The following is a 24,909-nucleotide window of genomic DNA, read 5'->3' as shown; positions in this document are numbered from 1 at the left end:
GGATGATTTAAGGGAGTGTTTTAAAAAGTTTTTTTTTTTTTTTTTTTTTTTTTTTTTTTTTTTTAAATGAACTGTCTGGCACTTGTTGTCCCTGGATTTTAAAGTGCTCTTTTAGGAAAGAAGTGTGGCAGAGCTGATCATGTGTTTATTGGACTGGTGTCATAAAAGGAAGCTTCAACTTGATGGCAATCTCATCAGGGAGGCTAAGGAAATTGCATCACTCCAGCCTTAGTGTTTAGGGCTGAAATTTCTGGAACGCTTCTTAAAATTCTGCTTTCAATTTCCAGGATGGACAGAAACAAATGGCAAAGATGGAAGAGATGATGGAAGAGATGGTCTGGCTGATCCTGTTTTGAACAAAGAATTGGATCTTTTTATTTCTGATATGGCAACTGTGAGGAATAGAATAAATGTGGTCTATAGAATGAGGCAACAGAAGATACTGTTCAGTGCCAGGACATGTTACTGGGGATTCCTTTGCAATGCTGCATGCAAATGTTAATTTTGTGATGTTTGGTGAATAGTGCCATAAACACTATGAAATCACTTTCTTTGAGTTCTAAGGTGATGGGTCTTGGTGAAGCTACTAATGACAATTCTATGCAGGTTTCACTGAATACCAGGGGTCAAATACTAGCATGAGAGATTGAGAGAAATTGCCAAACTGTGTCACACTAATGGACTGAGTAGTTTGGCATCTTGAGAAACACCTGCCTGACATAGAGCCCTGGATAAATATAGCAATTTTAAAATTACTTCATAGGACATGTTTAAATATTCATAATTGCTTACAGAACTCAAAAACATATAACCTAGTAATAAAAATATTTAGATTATGTTTGCCATAAAAAGGCCAAGACCAAAAACCTTTGGGAGTAATTGTGTTTTTTATTAAATAGTGCCATACGGGTCCACACATGTGCAGCATTATGAAATTAACCGTGATGCAACATGGGATGCTTAAGTCAACAAGATTACAGTTAATTTAATACAACTGACACTAAAATGTTGATATTCATTATTTTGTTTTGGTGTATTTTGAGGTGAGTCCGGAAAATTATGGCCTAGGACCAAACTTAGAAGAAATAAAAAAGACACAGAGGCGTTGTTTGACAGACTGGAGTTTCACTGAGCATTTTCAACCCCATGTTCTTCTTCAGGTATCTGTGAACTGACAATCTTATACATACAGGCACCCTTCAGAATGCTGTACAAAGAATTAGTAGCAGAGTACAGGGTATTATCAATAGATAATTGATTCAGTTTTATCCCTTTTACATTTTTACTAAAACCCATTGTTCTTTAGCTGCTTTTCAGTTTCTTGTTTATAATGTGCTTTCATATCCTGGTTTGCCCAAACTGCAGCTGTCCTTTTTCCTAGTGAGTCTTTTAGTTAAATGTGTGATGGACACAAAATGATCTTGCCCTTAGGGGTGATCCTCCCTGGCAGTTATGGGACTCATAAGTGCAGTGTATGTGAAAGCATACTTTTCAAACACCTATGCAGTATATGTTTTATGGGCAAATAGAAAATTTTGTTGTAATGGTACTTCGCCCTTTCAGGGCTACAAGCTTCATTTATAGAAATCTTGCAAGCTAAAGACTAAAACTCATCTTGCAGAAAGACAGAACGACAAATGTGAAAGATAAGTTCAAATGTAGATCGCTTAAGTTGGTAGGCATTCTCTTGGGAGGAGTGGATTATTAGTTCCTGTGCTGCCTTGAGCTTCATATGCTGCAATTCTTATTTGATCCTGACACATACTATACATGGGTGAAGGAAAGGCTGCTTGGACTTTTTCAGCATCACTTTAGCATCACAACTTTAAAGTCTGGTCATACATTTCAGTACATGGGGAATTCCTTCTTATGCAACATAAATAGCTAATACTAACTGAACTGTGAATAATTAGTGACTCTAGTCAAAAGATACTGATGGAAAATAACTGCAACAGAAAATAACATTTTATTGCAACAGAAAATAACATTTTGAAAGAATATTTCCGTATTTCCTTATATTACATGCCACATCTGAACATAATTTTTACACCAGCTGATATTAAGGTTTTCATGTTTAAAGAGAATATTTGTTGATACGGAATTATTTCAGTTTTACCTCAGTTGCATAGTTCTGTAAAAATAATAGTTTCAAAGAAAGATTTCTTCTAGCTGTAACCCTAAAATAAGTTTCAGCCTGCAGACAATGTAAACATTGAAAATGATGGGGCAGTACAGAACAGAGTGCAATAATGTAGAACACAGTAAATCTCAGAGATGTGCAGGTCATAGTATAGCAAACTGAATACCAAGTAAACTTAACTGAGTGAAAAAAAAGTGAATTTGTTTTCTTTTTACCTGGTATATGATAGTTCTGCTTTTATTTACTATTTATTTATTTACATACTTTGTTATTTAAATTTAAGTATTGATTTAACATTTGAATTTATTTGTTTATTATTTAGCTGAACTTTTTCATTCATGGTCAGTCTCAGAAAGTGGAGCATAGTGAATGCCTCTTCTCAATATGAATAGTGGTGAAGTTTCAATTTCCACCTTCCTGAACACTTCAGATTGCTGGAATCCAAATGCTTTGCGTACATCTTGTAGGAGGGTGAAGTTCTGAAGCACCTTTTGCTAAAAGCTGTGCTGTGTGGCATCTGTACACATGCTACTGTCTTCAGGGGGGATGTACCTCTATTTCATTCCTTTTCAGGTTCTTCATACCGCATCCCAAGAATATAGATGTATTGATTCCTTTTATCATACCCAAGATAACTCTTTGCTAATGGTTCTTCACAATCCTATGAATCAGTATCGTTTGTGCCAAGAGACTTGGGATATTGCATTGCACTCTAATGTTGGATTCAGGTAATTGATTTTATCTTTCATGTCTCATTCACAGTCATTTTCAATTAAAGCCTGCATGGCTATGCTTGGGGCAAAGCTTTGAAATTAAAAGATACCATGATGTAACACATTTATTGGAAAGCAAGTCACGCAGGTGGAAAACAGTGCTGTATCAAAAGAATTCTATTGAGACAAAGCTTTTCTGAGTGAGGAGAACCATGCAGTAACTGTATGTGACTCCTTATCGCAAACTATAAAAATATATATAACGTACACATACATGCAAAGTCATCCACATCAAGAAATTTATGTTGAGGACACTTCAGGTGAGGGAGGTTAAAAAGAAAATTCTGTCTAAGAATATAATTATCAGGTTTTTCAACTACATATACATAAATTTGGTGAGTGCCACTGGGAAAATTTTTTGAGAAAAGCTAGAAGCCCTGTATTAATATTAGATTTTTTTTTTCACAGAATACCACATTCTTCTTAATTCCTTATCACTATCTGCTTACCAGTTAGAGGTATGCAGGTGGTTGATGTGTCCACTATTAGAGCTTTTGTCTGTGGACCTATTCATTTTGGAATGCATTTTTGCACTGAAACAGCGATATAAATGATGATGTGGATCCAACTGCTATTCCAAATAATTGACTGAGAATAGAATATGTGTCCATGTACTGATATGTAAAGAAGCTACAATGCCATGGAGAGACAGCTGAGCTATCTTTAACCATGTCACTTTGGTGCTCTATGGATTAATTAGATTTGATTTATTAAATAGAATTTCAAGCAAATTATCCAATGGACAACACTCCCCCCGCCCACAACTTGTTTGCAGGCATCCCTTTCTAAGTGCAGTGCCTCTTTTGTCAGAATATGGGAATCTTTTAATAGCAACTTTTGTTGGTACCTATATGTTGGAACGGGTTTGAATGCTAAATAGGCAAAATGTGATTTCCTGAAGACATATTTTGTGTTGTATTTTGTATCTTTGCTCTCAGTCAAGGAACTATGTGTGAGTCTCAGCTTTCCAGGCACTTGGACTTAAATTATTTTCCATGAAAAGAGGCTGTTGTCATTAGCAGTGACTGGGACCAGAGCCAGAAGAGATTTATCAGCACAAACACAAAGTTCCTTGGAGAAAACACTGGCTGTTTTGTGGTGGTTGGGCAAATCCACTAAATGTCTGGTCAAGCAATTTTTTTGCATGTATATAACAGCTGAAATCTTCCCCCTAAGACAGTGAAAGATGGTTCAAGTAAATCTGTGTTTTGCGTTCAGATAGACCCAGGCAGAGGGTCAGTGGTCTCAAAGTCTGTAATACAAAAGTCTATTGGAGCCCAGAGCTGTTTACTTTGCCAGCTATTCTTACTCTTCTTTAGGCCGCTGGACATTAAGGGCCTGATTCAAGTTGCTTAAACATAAACATCTGGTGCCAGTTTAGCTGCCTGGTGTATCTGAGATGTCCACACAGAGCTGCCACATATGATATAAGACCCATAGGAGATCCTTTTTTGGAACAGAAACTAGAGACCCTAGTGCATCTAACATGTCACTTGGTGTTTACATACACTGAGTAACACCTCATCCCAGTGGCATATTGTTGTTGTGTTGTCTGTAGGAGCAGATAGTGAGGGACCAGACCTCCTCAAGGAGCATTTATTCTTGAAACAACAACTCTTCATCTATGGGGTCCTAAAACAATTTGGCTGGTCACCTTGAAAGGGCATTGAAATAGTCAATTCAAGGCCAGCTGAAAAATGGGAAGAGCTCTTGGTACCTGCAAAACAAAAGTTGCTAATTTTGCATCCAAAGAAGGAATGAAGCATGTTCTCTGGTAGATGCATTATAATTCAGTTGAGGATGGAATAGCTATATGGTTCCTCGTTCTTACTCTTCCACATACACTGGAAACAAGGCTTAGACATTAAAGATAGCTTCTGCTTGGGGCATGTCATCTTTGTTCAGTGACACTTCATCGGGTTCTGTTTCAAAGCAGCAAGGAGTTCCTAAAGAAACTGTCATGAAAGCTAACAAGAAGGTTTGGCTTTGCTCTTGTTTCATAGAAATATTCAACGTCGCTGCTATGTATGCTACTTAGTATCTTTGAAGAGCTATGGGCTCTCATTTGGTTCTGTTATATGGCATCTATACCTGCCTTTTCTTTGCAAAACTATCAGCACAATTTCTGACCTTATTCAACCTTTTTGCTAAAGATCATTTCAGATTTCCAGACAAAGTATCATGAATATTTGCTAGTGTATGTTTCCAAGCAACATAACACTTCTGTGGAAGACAGTCTTTAAATACCTGGAGTGCTTCAAGCTGTTGCGTGCATTAGCTTCCAGATCCTGCCAGAAACAGGCACAAATCCTACTTATTAATTAAGCAGTAGTATTACTGGTTTTCACCTTTGTATGAAATAACTGGCTCTTGATGAGTTTAGTAACAATTTATTTCTTTTCCTTTTATTAAAATTACTATCATTCTGGGATATTTTACTATTATTTTGGGATATATTTAATAGTCACACTTTCACCACAGGAGAGTTACAAATACACAACAGGCGCTGTACTTGACTATCTCTCTATTAGGAGTTCTCTACCTGTGTTTACTTGTTATTTCTTTATTGTGACATCTTACAGACCTCAGACCCACTTTGTCTGGTTGTTCCATAGCTGCTGTCTGGAATATACTTCTGTTACCTGCTAATCAGTTGGTTACAGTGAGTCCTGTTACAGCAAATTCTCATGCAAGGGGGAAATTAAATTTCTTATGTTGCAGCAGCTTTTGCTCCTGAAGATGCCAATTACTCTTCCTTCATCTCTATGGATATCAGATCCCGTAGTTCATGTAGAACATCGAAAAATTCAGGAATTGTGCTGTTCAAAGGGTAGGCAGCAGGAGGTTGCCCATGAAATCCAATGGATGCTACTGACTAAGGGGATCCAAAGACAGGTACACATGTACCTGCAGTGATATGTGTGCATAAAACATTTCAGCTCTGGTTAGGATAGGTGGCCGCTCTAACAGGAAGTCAAATGAATTCAGACGTTATCAAAACTATTATTTTGCTCAAAGTTAATCTTAATGACATTTGTTTACTGTTTCATAGTAAACATATTACACAAGTTACTGGAAAAGAATAATCCTTTCTGAGAAATGATTCTGAGTCAGACATTGGCAGTAGTGACATCAGAATACATATTAATAGAATGTGTATTTTTGACTTTGAATGACTGTTTCACTGCCCTAAAATATTTTCCATGCGAATAATCTCTTTTTTATTTATAACGTATATTCATCTTCAAGTTATTCCAGTACTGGCAACTCTAGGTTCCAGCCTAGCTTTGCCTTTTGTTTTCAACACCTTTGTTTTTATAGCTTGTACACTTTTCTTCAGATACAACCAGGGTCACCTTGTCCCTACTGAGTATATGATCAACAGTTTCTCCATGCAAGTTTCCCAAAGCAGGCTCCACATACATTGCAGGAGCTGGGAGACACTTGTGTATCTTTAAGCTGTGTGTACACATGAAGTGTATACATCTCCCATCTGTGTAGATAGCCTACGTATTAGTTCTCTTGGACATACAATGTAATGCTGCAATAAGAACTTTAAAACTGTCATGAAGTCAAGAATTGGTTGTGTTGCCTACACGTTCACAACCAAAAACTGTAATGCATACAGAGCTTTTGAGTACAATTGAATCATCTTGAACTTACAAATGCAAGACATTGTGAAGACACAACAACAGAATTTCATGCATTCTTTAAAAGCCCCTTTTAGTTTTGCACACGTGAAGAATTTTACTTTAAAGAATTAGGGGAACACTCCAAACAAGGGGTTGAGTAGCAACTGCATATAAGACTTCCAGGCTTCATCCTACCTTGGAAACAGTTGTTCACAATGAACTATTTTAGCAGTCATTTCAGATACCTTTGGAAGTTGAGACAATGCAACTGTCGATACCAGCTGCAAACTCTGGATCAGTTTGACATTCAACGCTCACTTCAACTGTTAATTATGGATATTCTTAATTTACGCCAGGCTACAGTGCACTGATTCTCTAATCTGGATTTGGATGACAATTTCCAAGCACCTTTCTTGTCATACCAATAAAGAAGAGCTAGAAATTAAATAGAATAACACCTCCTCAGTTGCTGAACAACCAAATGAAGTATATTCTAAAAGACAATATAAATCCAGAGCAACTAAGAAAATAAGTTATCCTGGTGGTAAAACAGTGAGGAGGAGAATTAGTCTCAACCTTTCTTAAACTGAATGTCTTTGTGTTTTCTGACTTTCTGGACTTTCTTAAAGGGCAGGCATTCTTTGGAAGACAAGTTTCTGGTATCTCTGCAGAAAGGAGAACCAAAATCCCAAACATAAGATATATTAAGCAAATACCAGCCAGGCAAAAGTACCATCTCCTGTAAAAACCGAGTGAAACCCTGTCAAATGCAAGCCTTCTCTCAAAGATTACAGAATAATATTTGTATAAGAAACTGAGAAGCCAAGTGATCTTGTTTGACCTGAAATTATATTAGTGAAAAGTGTGTTATGGTAAATAGAGGAATGTTGTGCTTTTCAGGAACTATCTCGAGCTGGTGGCCAACTCAGTTGAAGACTGGGTGAAAGAGGAAGAAGCCAAATACCAAGAAGAGAAGATGGCTAAGGAAATAGAGTCTCTTAAACTGGAAAAAGCCATGGCAGAAGAACCTTTTGAATTGTCTGCATGTGCTGTTAAAAAAAATGGTTTCTCTAAGAAAGCCAAAAGTGGGTATCTTTTTGTTTTATCTTAGAAAATCAATTTTTTATGTTGAGTGTTGAGACCCAAAGTTGTTCAGAGCAGAATTGCATATATTTTTTCATATGGTAACCTTGTTTTGTCATCTTTATAGACTTAAATATGTTTTGAAATGAATTAAATACACATATTTAGATATTCTGCATCATCCCCTGTTCTGAAAACTGAGACCTTTAATGTCAATTTACATTTACGATAGCTGTGTTTATTTAATGAAATTACTTGAAGGATTACATACAAATATGAATCTCTGTTTAGATGACTGAAGATATGAAGAGATGAGCAGTAGTTAAAGTTGGCAACACAGTTCACGAAAATTCCGTTTTAAAAGGGCAGGATAAAAGCTGGAAGTCAGAAGCCGGGGGGTAGAAGCTAAAACGAAACTGGAATTGACTAGACTTCAGAGCAAACTTAATTACAAGCAACATTTTGGATAGTGAAGATTGTAAGCTGTTCATACAGTAACTGTTGAGCAGGCAGCAAAATCTGAAAACCCCTTTTGACAAAAGAGAACTTTTGTCCAAATTGTCTATTTGTGTATTTAAATGCTATTAACAATGATTTGTTGATTTTTAGCCTTTGCTTTGTTCACCTTCTTTGAGAATGCACTTTGAAACCTCTAGTACCAGCAATTAGCGTTTACAAAAATAGGAATGTTATTCCTCAACCCAATTAACACATCTTACTGTAGTTTGGAAACCAAAAGGACAGTTATGACTTCTTAATCATAATTTGTACCTATCTAGCTGTCACAAGAGCTAGATTGAGTCTTGCCCATCTGGTGCCTCATGACAGATATGATTCATAGAGTAGTTCACTTGTTGAAAGAAGATAATCACCTCTAGCTGGGACATGCAGATGGGCAACAGTGTATTTAGGTGTTTTCAATTTCACTGGCAGTGTTGTAGCCCACACTGCAATTTTTACTTTTTAATACAAAGTAATTTACGTAGAAGTTTCTAATAGTGTACTTTAATTTACCTTTTCTAGCAGGTAAGTATTGGGTATCTAAGCATGATATAAAACCACACACCTAGAGAGATACCCTTTTCATGAGTCGTAGATGCTATAAAGCCCTAATAGTAAACAAGGCATATGGCAAGTGTTTCTTTAGTGAAGGTTTGAAGGTTCAGGCAGCATTTATTCACTTTTTTTACTTGAAAGGTTGTAATATCTATGATTCTGGTATTGAGCTTGTTCTGGTGTTTGGTGAGCTGGTTAAAGCACTGGATCTGAATTCTGGAACAGCGGTAGTAGCAAAAATAATAAATACCGCTTATTGTTTATTCAGCATTGCTCATCTGCATAAAAAAAATCTTGTTGCAGGAGCAAAGTCTTCAACAGCAAGAAGCAGAGAGTGAGTCTTTAAATATGTTGATATATTGTTTAGCCTATTTGGTCCCCAGTTATGACTATCAAGTATTACTTGTTGTCAGATAAGTTTCTTCTAATCTGAACAGTCTTTCTATTTTATCTCTAAAAATATTTAACATTTTCTTTATTCTACTTTTATACTTTTACTATTTACAAATATATTTTTTTTATTTACTTGCACTTCTTTTATTTTTATTTTTCCATTTTTAAAAAATTATTCAATTTTCATATATTTATAACCTCATTTATTCCCCTTTCATTTCTCAAAGGCAGCACGTCAGGACCTGAGAGCGTAACAGAGACTATTCCAGAATCTCAATCCAACAATGAAAAAAGTCCTTTTATCAGAGAAGGTTCTCTAAAGGTGAGGCAAAAATATATATGTTTCTGAAATGGACTAAATAACACTGCTTTCCCAGGAAGGTAAGCCTTCATTCTTACGTAGACTTGACTCAGTCCTCTTAGTTTTTCTGCTCTTGGCTATTTTTTTGTATACTTTATTTCTTGTTTTCTTTAATTTATTCCTTATTGTTTCATTTACGTTATGTTATTTTCTTAAGGGAAGACTGTTTGGAGTTAGACTAGACATTCCAAAAGCAATTCATAACTGCAGAACTAGGAAATGAGAGTTATGGATAATATCCTACTTCTCGTTGAAGTTTTCTGGTTATAAAGCTATGAAAACATAAGATCCAGATTCATGAAACTACTTATGTACCCAACTCCTACTTTCGCTATCTACATCTCTTTGAAATTAAGGAGTGTAAATATGGTACCTCAGTGTTCCCTTACGACAGAGAATCCCATTTTATAGACTTAGACCATGGTCATGCACTACAGATGAATTGACTTGCCTAGGTTCACACAGTAAGTTTCTGGCTTGAGGTAGGAGTTAAGCACACGTTTTTTAAGTCTTAGCATTGGCACTGTCCATTACTCTGCATGAATCTAGCTTAATTGATGTTGTACTCCTCTGCTTTTTTTGACTTCTCACATAGTATGTCTCATCTTTCTTATAGTATGTAATGTTCTGCACTTAAAGTACTGATATTGGAATGTAGATATGAAATGGTGTTAACCAATTCCTGTGTACTCAACTTGAGGTGGCATGGCTCAAATTAGGCTAATGCCTAACTTTTAACTGTGAATGCTGACCATTTCTTCCACAGAAATGCTTGTGCTTTGGTATGCTTAGAATATAAAATGCTACAAAGCTCTGAATACTCTGGAAAATCTCGGATGTCTCTTGTTGTCTTCCTGATACAAGTTGATAATTCTGGCATTGATACCTCATTCCTCGTTCTGTAAAAGAATAAAATCATTTTATCTCACAGTTGCATTTTGGGAATAAACTAATACCAGTGATGCATTCTGATTTGATGATAAACATTGTGGAAAATGCATAACAAAATAATTCTTTAATGACTGAATGTGTAAGATACAAATAATTATCTGGTATGTCTCCTGTGGTCAAGAATTGACTGATCCTGTGGATTGAATGAGTCAGTAATTTTATGCAAAATATAGTGTGTAATATTGTAAAACTGTAGACATGTTTGGAAAACATGTGAGTGACTTAGAACATTGGTTCATTTGAGTTTGTTTACTTGTACTCTTTTCAGCACGCACATATGAAATATCTTGTAATACAAAGACAACCACAGTCATTTGAATTCCTAACATTTAATGTAGGCTTGGAAGGAGGAGCAGGACCGATTACTAGAGGAAGAACAACTTAAGGAAGCAAAAAAAGGAAAAAAGGAAAACTTGGGAGGTAAAAAGAAAGGACAGGAGATAATAATACAGGAAGAAAGTAAAGGTTCCAACAAGAGATCTTCCAAAGAGAAGTTTAGAGATGAGCCAGCAAAAGCCCCTGAACTTGAGGAGAATCTCAGCATCCCAGAACCACATTCTGAGAAAGTTTATAAGGTAAGGAGTCGTATTATTGCACCATCTTAGGAAAGTGCTAACTATTTATATATAGAGTCAAGATTACAGCAAAGCTATTATCCATTGGAGTTCAGGGCAAATTAAGCCTAACTAGGTCTTTTTTAACTCCATCATTTTAGCGGCAGATCCTTTCCTAAAAGTTTTGGAAAGCAGTTTCTGATGTTTAAGATTATCCTACACAAGACTATTTAATTAACTTGGATGGTTTTTAATGTATATGACATGAACACAAAGATAAGTTGATCATGGTTTTGTGCCCATGGAGAATATATATATGAGATGAATTTTGCCTAAAAATGTGATTTTCATGGGAGAGGGTAGGAAAGAGGAATATAAAGATGTGTTCCAACTCCCATACTCAAGGACTGCTAGACCTAGTTGAAGTTTTGGCTGTCCACATTGGAAATCAAGTAAAAGGAGTTCACTCTTTCTTCCATTCCCTGTCTCAAAATTCATGTTCTTGGAGTGCCCTAATACAAGCTATTCTGCCTGTTATATTAACAGAGGGATACTTCTTACAGAGGGAACTGTTCAATAGTAGTGTCCAAGCAGTTTTTAGGCTGTTTGCACTGCTTTATATTTGCAGAGTCTAAGCCTTGCATTCAAAACTTGCGTAGGTGAATATATTTTAGTCTAAACTTGCTTGAGTACAGACTTCAGACTCAGAGATATATATCATTTCAGTCTGAACTTACTTGAGTACACTCACCTAATTTTTGCCAATTTGTGGCTCTTTGGAAAGCACAGCAATCTAAGAATCAGATTTACAGTGTCTGAATTCCAAAATCTAGAGGGTGGAAAGCTGAATCTTTATCTGCCATTTATCTGATCCCATGGCATTGTACTTTGTCTCTTTGTACTTGGCCAGAATTTTTCTTTCCTTCCCATTGTATGTTAAGCCACCAGTCTACTTGCTACTTTTCAGTTTCCATGATGGCTCTATACCACTGAAGGATCAGATTCTGCTCTCATGTGTAACAAGTTACTTCAATTAGTAACTGAGAAATTATTTGGATATGAGAGAAACATGCTAGGTATTTGCTAAAATTATTATTACATTAGTTAAATATCTAAGCAAAAAATGTTGACCAGAACAGTGGGATCCTGATGATCTGTCCTTCATTTGCCTCTTTCATGGCTTCTGCCTTTCTCATTTACGCATAATCTAAAACTTGTTTTTCCAGTTTCTTGGCTACAATACAGGGGAGGATCTCATTCAAGTATCAGGAACCAATCAATATCTTTTCCCATCTGATGGAGGACAGATTCATGTAGAGAAGATAGAGTTTGTGAAAGGTGATTCTTTAATTCTTTATGCATTGCTTTGACTCAGTTACTAACTGGTGGCATAGTTTCTTGGTCCATAAATGCTTTTTCACGTCTTGGTAGTACAAATTCAGTTAAAGACATTGTGAGAGTACCATGTAATTCTATATTAGCCTCTATCACTACTAATGTTTACATTTTCCTGTAGTATGTTAACAATTGATAAATAAGTAAAGTACCAGAAAATTAGAAATGGAGAAAAATCAGTTCATGTTTATCTGTTCAATGGCAACTAATACATGGTATTCCAAGAATGCATGTTCCAATAATTTGTCCAGTCAAATGCAATATATCTAAGCAACAGGGTTATTCTGCAGCCTCTCAGATCTAATTGTCAGGAAGTTTTTCAATATTTAGTCTAAACTCAGCTAGCCTTAATTTTGTCTTCTTGGTCTACTACTAAGCAATTCAGTCCACTCCTAAGCAATTTTCTTTTTTGTGTGCTTTATAATTGTAGGCGCAGGGGTTTTTTTGGGTGTGGAACAGTTCTAAAGCCTGGTGGGAGCAATAATTATATCCCGTTGGTTTGCAGATCTAACTTTGGTAAAGGTGAAAGTGATAAAAGACAACCACAATTTCTTCATTCATATCACCGACCCCCAAAAAAGCTTAAAAGAAATCGAAGTGCAAGAAATTAATGAAGAACAGAAAACTAGATCAGGTTAGTGGATTGGTATCACTGATATAAAGAATTAAGAGTTTGACATATTTAGTAATGGATGCAAACCTTATCAACTAACCTAAAATAAATCCCTACTAATGGGAGAGGGTAAATAAAATCAGTGTTCTGTAAATAGAAGTAAAAATCCAGTTAGCTGACTTAAGCACTATGTAGAGAGATCTTATCCATATGTAGAAGCATAGTACAGATCAACAGGTGCAAACCAGTCTCTTTTCCAAAGCAAGGAAATCAATGAAAAGAGTCACCATTCCTTAAGAAAAGAATTCTCTTCTTTAGTGGAGGCCTCCTTCATATCTTAATGTGGCCTGGGAAAGCCTAAGAAGATGCAAACTGAATCATGTCCATTGTGACCAGAATAAGTGTCTGCCCTTGAAAGGGAAGATTTCCCCCTTGGAACTGGACCTCCTTTTGTGGGTCAGATGACCGTAGCATTAGTACCTCTTCAAGACCTTTGCTGTGGAAACAGATCTTTCTGCAGTTCAGCAACTTCTACTGCTGGTTGATATGTTGCTGCCACTCAGAAAGCATTGAATCCAAATCCTTTCTGAACCCAGGTAAGAGTGTTTCCAAGAAGGAAGCCAGTCTGTAATGATTTATATATATTTTTGCCAAAAGCACTGTGGAATTGCCTTCACTGAACTGAAGAGTATTGGAAAAGTATAACTTTTGGTAGGTGTGTTAGCTCTTTTAATCTTCATCAGTGTTAGAAAGCATCCTGCTCTTGCTCCTCTCGTTGGCTTTGACTGCCACCACTGATGTAATTGTAGGTTGTCTGAATAGAAAATTTGCATCCCTTCCACAGATTAGATGTTTCTTGTCTGCCCTTCTGAAGGTAGTCCTGTATCATTCTGGGGTCTGCCAAATGGTACTTTAAACCACCAGTGTGCTAGCATCTGAGGCAAGTTGTATTCACTTGGCAGGTATGAGAGGCTGTCCTCTGTAAACAGGAGTACCTTATAGGAAGGCAGTAAGGAGGAGAAGAATCAATCCACTCTGATACTTGGCAGTGGCTGAATGGTACAATGGTGAGCTTTTAATGCAGTCAAAATGGCAAAACAGCATCCTGCAGGTGGTAGTCACCAATGAACATTGCAATGACAGTAAATAGGAGCAGACGAGGTCTGAGCATGTGTGCCTTGTTGATGAAAGAACTGGGAGATGGCTAGGTGTTGGGTGCCTGCCTTAACCTTCTTTTGTAGTCTTCTCTGCTGCTCCTCACAGTTTTAAGAAGCTGTTCCCCGTACTGGAAATCCTAAGGATTTCCTCTTACTAGCAGAACCTTTCTTAAAGGCAGTAGGAGTTGAACTAGAGGCAAGGTAGGATCCAGTGTCACTGACTCAGAGGTGTCATCTTGTGGTTTTCAAAGATCAAGTACTCATCACATGACATTTTGTCCTGCACCCCTAAGTGAGCTTGTCTCCTGATCCACTTTCATAAATGCCAGACATATCTTTGGATCTAATTTCTCGACTTTTTCTCCTTTCTTTTACTTTCTCCTCAAGATACGGTCCCTGTGACAATACCTGAAAGACAGTGACTTTTATTACTGCATAGGCCACATGTGATAGAAATGAGCAGTTCAGCATTCTTGTCAGCCAAGCAGGGAACAGAAACAAGAATCCTTGACTCCAGAACTAGATTCTTTTGCTGTTTAAATTCACAAAGACTTTTCACTAGTTGTTGCTATTAAACCTGTTTTTACCCATTAATTAGAATGCAATTTCTAGATGAAAGACCACAGCTGTATTACACAAAACTGACTATTATATACTACCCTATCAGTGGAATGATAAAGTTTTCCCTGTCCTATATTGATCTGTTTTACAGGTTAGTCATCCACGTTGAGGTGCCAGTGTTCACACCAGTCATTGGTTTGCAGGTCAGGTGGTTCTGGTATGTGTTGCTATCTTTAACATTAATTCTAATTTTTTTTAAAGGAAAATTGAAAAATCAAAAGAAAGCTGTGAGCAAGTTTGGATCTTTTTCAGCCACCTTGGAAAATGGAATCCAGCTGTCCCTGAGCTATTATGGACCTACAGGGAAGACAGCAGGTAAAGTAAGCAAATAGAAGAGGATATTTGAGAACCATAGGGGGATTTTTTTTTTTCTTTTTTTTTTTTTCTTCATACACTCCTTAACCCAATCATTTGTTGCATGCAATTCTGCCTTTCTCAGCAGCTGTTACTACATGGTGGGGAATTTTCAGCAAGGCTCAAGATGAGATTACATTGTCAAGAATATTCTATGATTCAAATTTCAAAATGGAGGGAGGTCTCCGTGCTTTTTTACTTACTGTGAAAACAGAGCAGTGCAGGGAAAAACTTGCAAGTATTGTTATTAAGTAGCCCAGCAAAATCAGCCAATTAATTTGAGCCAAAGAAAATGTGATTTGCTGAGGAGTCTTCTTGGTTTTCCAAGAAATAATATTTTTGTAAACTTATATAGGTGATTATGGAACTTTCATTTTATGTTAGGAGTTGGACTTTAGGCTACAGTTGTGCAGACATAATGAGGGATTTCTCTCAGCCTTTCAATAAACACATTCACCAACTGGAAGCAATTGCTTCACAAAACCACAGTGAAAATAGCGTCTGCTTTTACCAAGAGCTTTTTGTTTCCATTACATTTGAAAGGCCACTGAAACCATCATACGTATAAAGTGAAACCCTCCTCTAATCAGAAAATAATCCCAGCATTTTTCAGCTCTTAAAATATGAAAACATTTAATTGAATGCATCTTTGTGTGGACTGTGGTAAACCATTCAACTATACACTCAGTTTTAATTATTCAAATACATTTTACAAATTAATTACTAAAAAAGGACTTTTTAAACTTGGGCCAAGAGAGCATCCACAGTGTAGTGGACTGTGAAAACTTGTGTTTTGGCTTTCAGGCTAAAGGTCATGGATATATTTAGATATCTGTGCGTTTCCCTAATGCTGGCACCAAGAAAAAAACAGATTGAAGGCTTAAAAACTGACGTGGAAGGCTTGTTATCCATGGACTTCTAAATAGGGCTTTGTCACCAGATGATCCAATAATGTCTTCTAGCCTTAGAGGCTTAAATTTTGGGTCATCTTTGCAGTTGCCATAAATCCAGAATCATCCATAAGGCAAATGAGCATGCAGGCAGCCTTTCTAGTCGTTTAGAACTTTATTTTTACGATGGCCTCTGCATTTTCTTATCTGCAGAGCTAAAACCATCTGTGCCAAAACCTTTCTGGAAACAGTGGACATAGTAGCACTTAGGCCTACCTTTTATCTTTTTCAGCCAAAAATATATTAACACTTCATGTGCATTACAGAAAATCCTATAATCTCACACCAGAATGATTCTATTAGAATGCTTCCAGATGCATTTCTTTCCTTCATTGTCTGATGTGATCTGGCTTGCAGTTTGTCAATGAGTTATTTAACTTTTCTTTGCCTGATGTATCAGTTTTCACATTAAATAATATTGTTAATTGGAAGAAGCAGAATTAAAATGTAATTTTACCAAAACAAAAAAAAAAAAGGCTTTTTGGAAGTCTTCCTAAAGACATTATTGAAATGACTGACTTGTAATTAAAATTCATACTTTGTAGAAACTACTAAGTAAATCAAGCTTGCTTTATTTATTTAAAAAAGGTTTTCAAAAGGTGGTTTCTGAGATCATCATGTTTTGCTCACTGGTGTTTTAAGTTCTTATCTGTATGGGTGTTGTTAAGATGTGGACACTAAGTTGCTCCATCTGGGGTAGCAAGTTCTCCAAAACAAACAAGAATTAAATTGCTTAAATTGTCTGGATGGGAAACAAGGTGCTATTTCATGAGTTGTAGGTTTGGGACTTAGGCTGCCTTCAAGCAAGAAAAGATGACTGAAAAAATCTTTCAAAAAACATTAAGGTTAGAGCTGGGTGGGTTTTTCTGATTAAAGAGAAGTGTCAGTTCGTTGAAACAAAAATGTTTTACAGAAAATCTTAGTTTGTATTAATTTTATTTTCAAAAAACTGTTTTGGAAGGCAACATGACTACCTCCTGTCAACATGCTTAGCAGGCTGCCCTAATGCTTGGCCTTTAAGAGTTAGGGGAGTCTTAGCAAGTCTAGATCATCAGAATCTTTCTGAATCATTATAGCAAAATAGAGCTGTGTAGTGCAAAACTGCTGGAGTCGGTCCATGCTGGATCAGCCCATACTAAAGTGTAATAACAGTGATGATTTCCTAGATACGTCTCCACCTATCTAAGTATTCTGGAGGTAAAAGAGTATTTTTAAAATTGTATTTTCTATTTTTGAGAGACAAGTGATGATCTGTGGGAAACAATAGTTTCAAGATGCCTTTTAGGCTGACAAGTAGTCAGTCTATGGAAAGATTTTCTAAATAATTTCATATATTCAGTCCCTCTATCTGAAGTAATGAACTCCCCCACTGAGGTTGTTATTTCTAAGGTAAAATTTAGTGTACAAAATCTTGTTAAAACATAAAATGTGGCCATCTATGTTTATGAAACTTAATTGTATTAAAAATACTGCTTTTCCCTTCCTTAGATGATAAAACAGATCCTGTCTTAGCAAGAATTCTGAACATCCCTTCTGTTCATATTCCGACCATAATTTCTCCTGTTACATCAGCTTCAGGAAAAAAAGATAAGTCCGTCAAACAAAAATCAGGAAAATCTCTGCCATCCAGAAAAGTAAGTGATAGCAAGATAGGCCCTCCACCACCTGATGACCTGGTAAAGCAGGAAGGAGGAAAGGTGAGAGGATAGATACTATCCAATGAACCCAGAAAAGAAACAAACAAAAATTCAAATACATAAACTTAAGTAACAGAAACATGTATCCTTCTCTGAGGGCTTTGAGCTGTGTCTTAACAAATTCCTAACAATTTATGATGCTTCTAAGGATATGTTTTACTCTTCCATTTGTTCTCAGATGTACATATTGGCAGCTGTTAATGAAGCTAGCCTTTATTACTCCATGATGTAAAGCATTGTGTCTTCCATGGTCCACATACTTTTGTCCATTTTGACTTTACAGTTACACCTGTTACATTATTAATATCTCAGTGACTAGAACTGCTCTAGAAATTAATTTTTAGTTTAACCAACTAGGAGAACTTCTCTGTGCTTTCCAAAACCTGTATTGGAAAGTCTAATCAACCAGTAAATTAGTGGAGACAGTTTTGCAAAAGCTTGCTCTGCAATTTGGTCTTTCCAGCTGATCACAAGCCAGGGACCAGCAACTTGAGGAAGTTACTTTTGCCTGTAACTGAAGTACTTCTGTCACAGGACAGTCCCTTGGAAAGGATGGATGACATTTCAAAAGCAGATTCTGAATTTCTGTTATGGAGTACTTAGCACAGAGTAATACAGGAATTACAGGACCATGTGCATCAGAAATGCACAGCATTTAATCTTGAACATCTTCCACAAAACTCTATGAGAAGCTTTTTTGGCATAAAAACATGTGAGTGGGGGAGGCCATATCAGATCAGAAATGGGTCACAGTTCCCCTCTGAAAATGACTAACCTAGCTTATTTCAGGTCATTAGCTAACTATTGGCAGAATATTTTAGGCAACCACTGGATGTTTGTTTGATCCAGTGGTCTCACAGACCAGCAAGGGTATGAATTACAGGAAAGGTTCTTAAAGAAATGTGGGAGGAAATAGTAGCAGGATGGTGGAAGAGGATGCAGGAGTTTTCTACTTGAGATGATTTAACCTCTTTTCTTTTTGACACTGTTTTCTCCAACCAGCAGTGTCCCAGAAATGGACACAATTAAAATACAAACAAACTCTAAGAAAAGGACAGAAATGAACATGAATAGTATTGAAAACCAATTTAGTTACCACCTTCAGTTTAGGAAAGGACAGTCTTCTGAAAATAGGCATAGTCGGAACACAAAGCATTGAGGTCCATAAACAGTTTCATATAACACTGGTGCTCTAAAATACACTGTCTGGGAAAATTCTTTAATGATAGCTATGATGAAAAGCTATCCCTTTTAACCTGATCAAGTTACAAAAGAGTAGCATTTCTAGGTAATGTGCTTGTTAAGTGTGGTTCTTAATATCTTTCCAGACTAACTGCAAAAATATTTAAATCATATAGTAGTGTGTTTTAATTTTCCTCCTACTTGGTTCCATCTTTAATCAAGTATGGCTGAAATGATGCAGAAATAACTGCTAATAGAATGTCCCAGTTTTCATCCTGAGCCAAATTTAAGTCCAATCTACTGCATATAATCCTTTTCATGACCAATTATTTTCCATTAACGCAGTCATTCCTCCCTCTTATGTTCCGCTTCTTCCACAGGATGGTAGATGATATGTAGGGAACATGAGTGGCACCAGGTCTGCCATCTTTTCCTGCACTGTTTTCTCTTTTATCCTGTCCCTCAGACTTTCTCCATGGAAAATTAACAGTAGTTCATCCAACTGTAGTGGCTTCCAATTCCAGAGGCATTTTGTGAAATTCTACTTTAGTTCTTGTTACCATTTTCTAGGGCACTGCCCTGAAAAGAGTCACCACCTTCTGGTCTAAAGATCTGATAGTCTTTTTTTTCAGAACTATGTCTTGGAAAAATGGTCTTTTGTCTACTCTGATTACTTTGGCCACTTCTCTCAAAATCACTCTTGCTATGCACTCACAAGAGGTTTATGAGTTATCATCTCAGCTCCCTTGGCAAGGGAGGTTGAATGGAGATCATAATTCTGTTGACAGAGCTGGGCTGAACTGTTTAAAGAGGTAGAATGGGCAATATGGAAATGAAGGGTTAAATGCAGTGCAGGTTTATTCAAAACAGGAGATAGGTTCCATTACAGAGCAAATGAGAGGAGAGAATAATAAGAATAAGACAAGAATGAACACATACCAAGCGCTGCAGGAATAGCCTTGGAAGACTCTAAACACAAGGTAGCTGTGCTGCTTCCATGGTACCTAGTGGATGAAGTAATGCTGTGGCTCTTGTTTCAACATGGATTCTGTCCATATCCACAGAAAGTCCTGCTGACCTAATTTCAACAAGTTTAGCTAGATATTTAAAGAGCATGAGCATGGAAAGTGGTGTAGCGAGTTGCCAAACAGTACTCAGCATAACATACAGCAATTGTGTGGTACAAACGAACTCTACACAAACAAATTCCCCTAACATTAAAATTCTGTCAGGAGGACATCTAAGTTTCTCCTCTTCTTCCAAAAGGCTTTTTACTATTTCGTTTAGAATATCTTTGGTCCATTTTTAGTGTTTTAATAAAAACTCTGAAGGACAGAGCATCCATATTCGTGCATACAGCACCCATCTGTGTGAGCCTCCAAGTCATTTGGAGGACAGCATTAAAATCCGAAGCAAACTTGACAGATTCACATGGACATGGTCTGGAAAATAAGATGCAATTCAGTAAGAATAAATGCTAGGTTCTACAGTTACATATAAATAATCAATATATATGTTCAGAGTGAGTAACAGTTCTATCAATAACAGTTCTACAGAAAAAGGTCTGAGAGTTGCAATGGAACACAAGCTATACATAGGTCAACAATGCCATCTTGCTGTGAGAAGGGCAAAGACCACATTGAGGTGAATAAGCAGGAGTATAGCTTGCTAAATATACGAAGTTATTTTCCATTCAGGGATGGTAGGGCCTCAGTTGAAGTATTGAGTCCAGTTATGCATGCTGCACTGCAAGAAGAATGTGGGCCACACTGCAGAGTTCTAAGGAAAGCACCAAGAAAGATCAGAGGTCTAGAAAAACTTGACTGGTGGGGAGAGATTGAAAGACCTGGTTTGGGTTTGTTTGATCTAGAGTTGAGAGACAGAAAAGCCTTCTGTAAAGATCTAAAGGGACACCATCATCTCTTATGCTACCCATATAATCGGAAGAAATAATCAGAAGTAAACTAATTTTTTGCAAGAGAGATTCAGGCTAACCAATAGGAAAATCTCAGTAAGGTTAGTCAAGATAAAGCACTGGAATAGATTGCCAGGAAACCTCCAATCCTGGAAATTTTTAGAGTAGGTTACGTTAACAGTTTTCTCTAACGATATAGACATGCTTGAATTTTTTTTACCATTAGACAGAAAGAAGTAGATGACAACTGAGGGTTACTTCTGCCCTATTCTGTGACTTCTACTCCATAATCCTGTGACTATGATCTTAGGGTATTGAGGATAGCCTTAATTACCCAGTAATACTGTGTAAAGTAACCATAAAATGTACAGCATCCTTTATGCTGAAAAACAGGTGGCAAAACATCTGCCAATTTTCCACTATATTTCTATTCCTAAAAATCAAGAATATGGGGTAATACCAGGGCAAGTTCTCTCTGTTAGCTTTGTCTGCAACCCAAAACTGTTTTCATCTTATGACTACTGGCATAGTATAGTTCATTGTCACATAGGTTTTTGGGGGGATGACATCAAAGGGTCCATTGTTGTATTTTTTCCAAATGTTCCAGGGTCTTCAGACATTCCTTAGGTCAACCTCATCTTTTGTAGTCATCAGAATAGTTTCCACTACAGAGCAGTTCAAAGAGAATTACACATTTTGACTGCCAAAAACTCCTTCCTGTCCCCTTCTCAAGTCAGTGCTGTATTTGCAGCAGACTGGAAGTACTGTTTACTTATCTTTTGTGCTCTTTTAATGATTATAGGTAAAATAACTGATGTGCAACTTCAAGAATTATTTCACGCTGTTCTGCTTCACGCTATCCATTTATTGTCATTTCATCTTGATACTGTGCACAAGATAGCATAATGACTCAGCAAAATGAATAAAGTTAGGAAGGGTTGTTCTTCAAGTGTTAATAAAGAAGAATGAAAGAAGATAGCATAATCAAAGAAAATAAGCTAATGTTTCCACTTCAGAATCCATAAACTCTCAAAATGTTAAAAATGAGTGGTAGAAAGCACTTTTTTTTTTTTAAATGTTTTGTTACAATGAAATCTGTAGTCTAAATTTTTCTTTATTCTTTTGAAATGTGGAATAAAACTAATTCATGTTTCATTCTGTAGGTGGAAATGGAAGAATCACCTTCCCAAACACAAGTGATGTCAAATGGTCTTGCATTCCCAAGTTTGAATGTCTCCTGTCCCAATGGACTAGTATTAACTTTCCTTGGTGAAAGTTTTGGAGGTTAGTTTTCTGAGCCACCACAAAGTAAGGAATTTCAAAAGAAGTTAAAATTACAGAAGAAAATTATTTCTTCCTTGATGGGTTTAGATGTAACACTATGAATTTTTTAACATTTCACATTGCTAAGTCTGTCATATGTCTATTTAATAGTATTTGAAACATAAATAATGTGTTTTAATTCAAACAAGTGTAAAATCTAGAACTGCAGGTTGTTGGACATAACAGATAGGGGGCAGGGAAGCAGCAACCCTGAAAAGCACTTGGGAGTCATGTTGAATATCAGTTGAATATGCATGTATATTGGAATACTACAGAAAAATGAGTAAATTCAATTCGTAAATGCATGTATATCAAGGAATCTTGATTGGTAACAGGAAGATTGTTATGTTACCTATATCTGCACCTCCTTTGGAATCATATGTACTGCTCTTAAGTCGACAAGACAAGATGTTCCTATTCTGAAAGATCCAGGGAAAAGTAACAATAATGATTAAAGCATTGGAAGATGTATCTTATAGTGAGCTTACATCACCAAAGAACTCAATTTAATTACCAAAGAAAAGGTCAAAGGAGTGACTGGTGCCAGTCTGGAAGTATATAGGAAACAGAATTTTGGTGATAGCTTGTAAATACAGTATACAAAGGTATTACAAATCTCAGGGGCTTGAAACTGAAAAGTAGTACTTTATATTAGATTTAAGTTATACTAATTTTTTAATGGTAAGAATGATTAACAAAACTAACCCAGGCTGTGATGGACTCTGCTACTGGATATTTTACAATCAGGTTTTGTTGCCTTTCTAAAAGATATGATCAGTTTCAAACAGGAATTACTTCACATAAGTCCTTTGGTTTATGCCATCCAGTATATACAGAGAAGACAGTCATAATAAGCCTTTCTGCCCTTATCGTTAAATTTCCTTTTGAAGACCAATAGGCTATATAGATACTTAAAAGTTTCTGTGCATTACATCCTCTGCAATGATTCCGTTTCCCAGTGTTTTTGAAAACTAGCGTGAGGTTCATCTTTGCATACTGTAAACTGTAGTAAATCTTGAATTTTTGTAGTCACGCCATTAGGTTTTGAAGCAGACAAATGTGAATTTTGCTGTTGTCATCTGGTCAGTTTTAAAAACAGCTACCTACAGATGTCATTTAATGCCTATGTACAACAAATCTGTCCAGCCCAGGCTGTACTGGAGCTACTGAGTATGTGAAAATAGATCAGCACAACTGCAGAGGTGCCATATCCAGGAATAAACTAGATTCATCACATATACCAAGTACATGCTAGCAGTAATTCCAACACATCCTGTATGTGAGCTGTTGCATAAAAAACAGCGGAATCATTTGTCTTCCTAGCAACTGATGAAACAACATACCTCTTAGAAACCTCTTAGCAAAGTGGTAAGTCCAGTGTATATGAATTAATAAAAAATAAATTTGTATTAAATAGCATTAATAAATGTAGTATGGTACACAAGGATCCAGCACAAATTTATAATAATGTGAGAGGAATGTCTTTTGGTGGTGTTTTGCGGTTTTTTTGGCTACATAGACCTGAATTGCTAGTAAAAGCTTCCCTCATTTTTCTTTTCAGACATCTCTCTCCATTTAATATCAAAATCATAGAACAGCCCAGGTTGGAAGGGACCTCGAAAGATCATCTGGTCCAACCTTTTGTGGAAAAGGGAGCCTAGATGAGATTATCTAGCACCCTGTTCAATCGCATTTTGAAAACCTACAGCAATAGGGTCTCTACACGTCCCTGGGGAGGTTGTTCCAGTGAATGATTGTTCTCACTGTAAAAAATTTCTTTCTTATATTGAGATGAAACTTCTCCCAGTGCAACTTGTACCCATTGTCCGTTGTCTTCTCCATGTGGCTCCTTGTGAAGAGAGCGCCTCTGTCCTCTTTGTAGCCGCCATTTAAGTACTGGAATACTGTGATGAGCCTTCTTCAGCGAGAAGAAACCTAACTCCTTCAGTCTTTCTTCATAGACAAATCCTCCAGCCCTTTGATCATCTCTGTGCCTCTCCTTTGGACCCTCTTTAGTCTGTCCGCGTCTTTCTTGAATTGTGGGGACCAAAACTGTACTCCAAGTGCAGCCTGACAAGCGCTGAGTAGAGTGGGATGATCACATCTCTGTCTCTGCTAGTAATGCCCCTACGGGTACAGCCAGCTTGGCTCATTTTGCCGGTTTAGGGTAAATGTGTTCTGATCAATCTGGTATGAAGTAAAGAGGATGCAGATGGTTTTCAAACACACATAGTTTGGCAAGGAGCATGAGTTAAAATGCTGAATAGTTGAGGTGAATAGAGCAATTACAGACACATACATGTAGTCTCTTGACGCAATTACCACAATTATACTCATTAGCACACCCAACACACTGCCATAATTTAATCTAAAAACTTTATTTGTTCAAGTAGATATTAAAAAATAACTTCAGTTTCTATACAGACTCAAACTTGGTGAAACTCAGTAACTTTTTTCACCTTTATGGGCAGTTAGGAAATTCCTCTCACCTAATGTCAGTCTTCCAAAAATTCAGCATCCGTAATAAATCCATCTTCAAATTTCCTTTGTTTTCATTTGGAAAGACAGACACCTCCACAGGAGGATGCAGAGTTTCTGAGTAGATGACTGCTTTGAATTGTTCTCTGAAAAACAGAGGCTGTCCCTTACTCTGTAGATTACAGAGGAAGCCAAGGAGGGTTAGGCTTACTCACCTTTAAGTTGCATACCTTCTGTAGACACCATGGTGCTGGGTATTTAGCACTGTTTGAATGTGTGCT

The 24,909-nt window shown here is 36.8% G+C and overlaps 1 protein-coding gene across 1 annotated transcript in view; it reads left to right on the top strand.

Moving 5' to 3' along the window:
- The window catches only part of SPAG17 (sperm associated antigen 17), a gene marked incomplete at both ends in the record, with an annotated part of 77,314 nt that overhangs the window by 28,024 nt on the left and 24,381 nt on the right, over positions 1 to 24,909 (top strand). Inside the window, 10 exons of the mRNA XM_009585469.1 lie at positions 288 to 388; positions 1,044 to 1,160; positions 2,714 to 2,868; positions 7,446 to 7,630; positions 9,305 to 9,399; positions 12,170 to 12,281; positions 12,844 to 12,972; positions 14,931 to 15,044; positions 17,522 to 17,730; positions 21,991 to 22,111. Coding sequence (XP_009583764.1) covers positions 288 to 388; positions 1,044 to 1,160; positions 2,714 to 2,868; positions 7,446 to 7,630; positions 9,305 to 9,399; positions 12,170 to 12,281; positions 12,844 to 12,972; positions 14,931 to 15,044; positions 17,522 to 17,730; positions 21,991 to 22,111 — 1,338 coding nt within the window. The remainder of the gene's footprint in view (positions 1 to 287; positions 389 to 1,043; positions 1,161 to 2,713; positions 2,869 to 7,445; positions 7,631 to 9,304; positions 9,400 to 12,169; positions 12,282 to 12,843; positions 12,973 to 14,930; positions 15,045 to 17,521; positions 17,731 to 21,990; positions 22,112 to 24,909) is intronic.

This window comes from Fulmarus glacialis, unplaced genomic scaffold (genome assembly GCF_000690835.1).
Source record: "Fulmarus glacialis isolate BGI_N327 unplaced genomic scaffold, ASM69083v1 scaffold8829, whole genome shotgun sequence".
Taxonomy (NCBI): domain Eukaryota; kingdom Metazoa; phylum Chordata; class Aves; order Procellariiformes; family Procellariidae; genus Fulmarus; species Fulmarus glacialis.
This window is presented reverse-complemented; position numbering and strand designations above follow the sequence as displayed.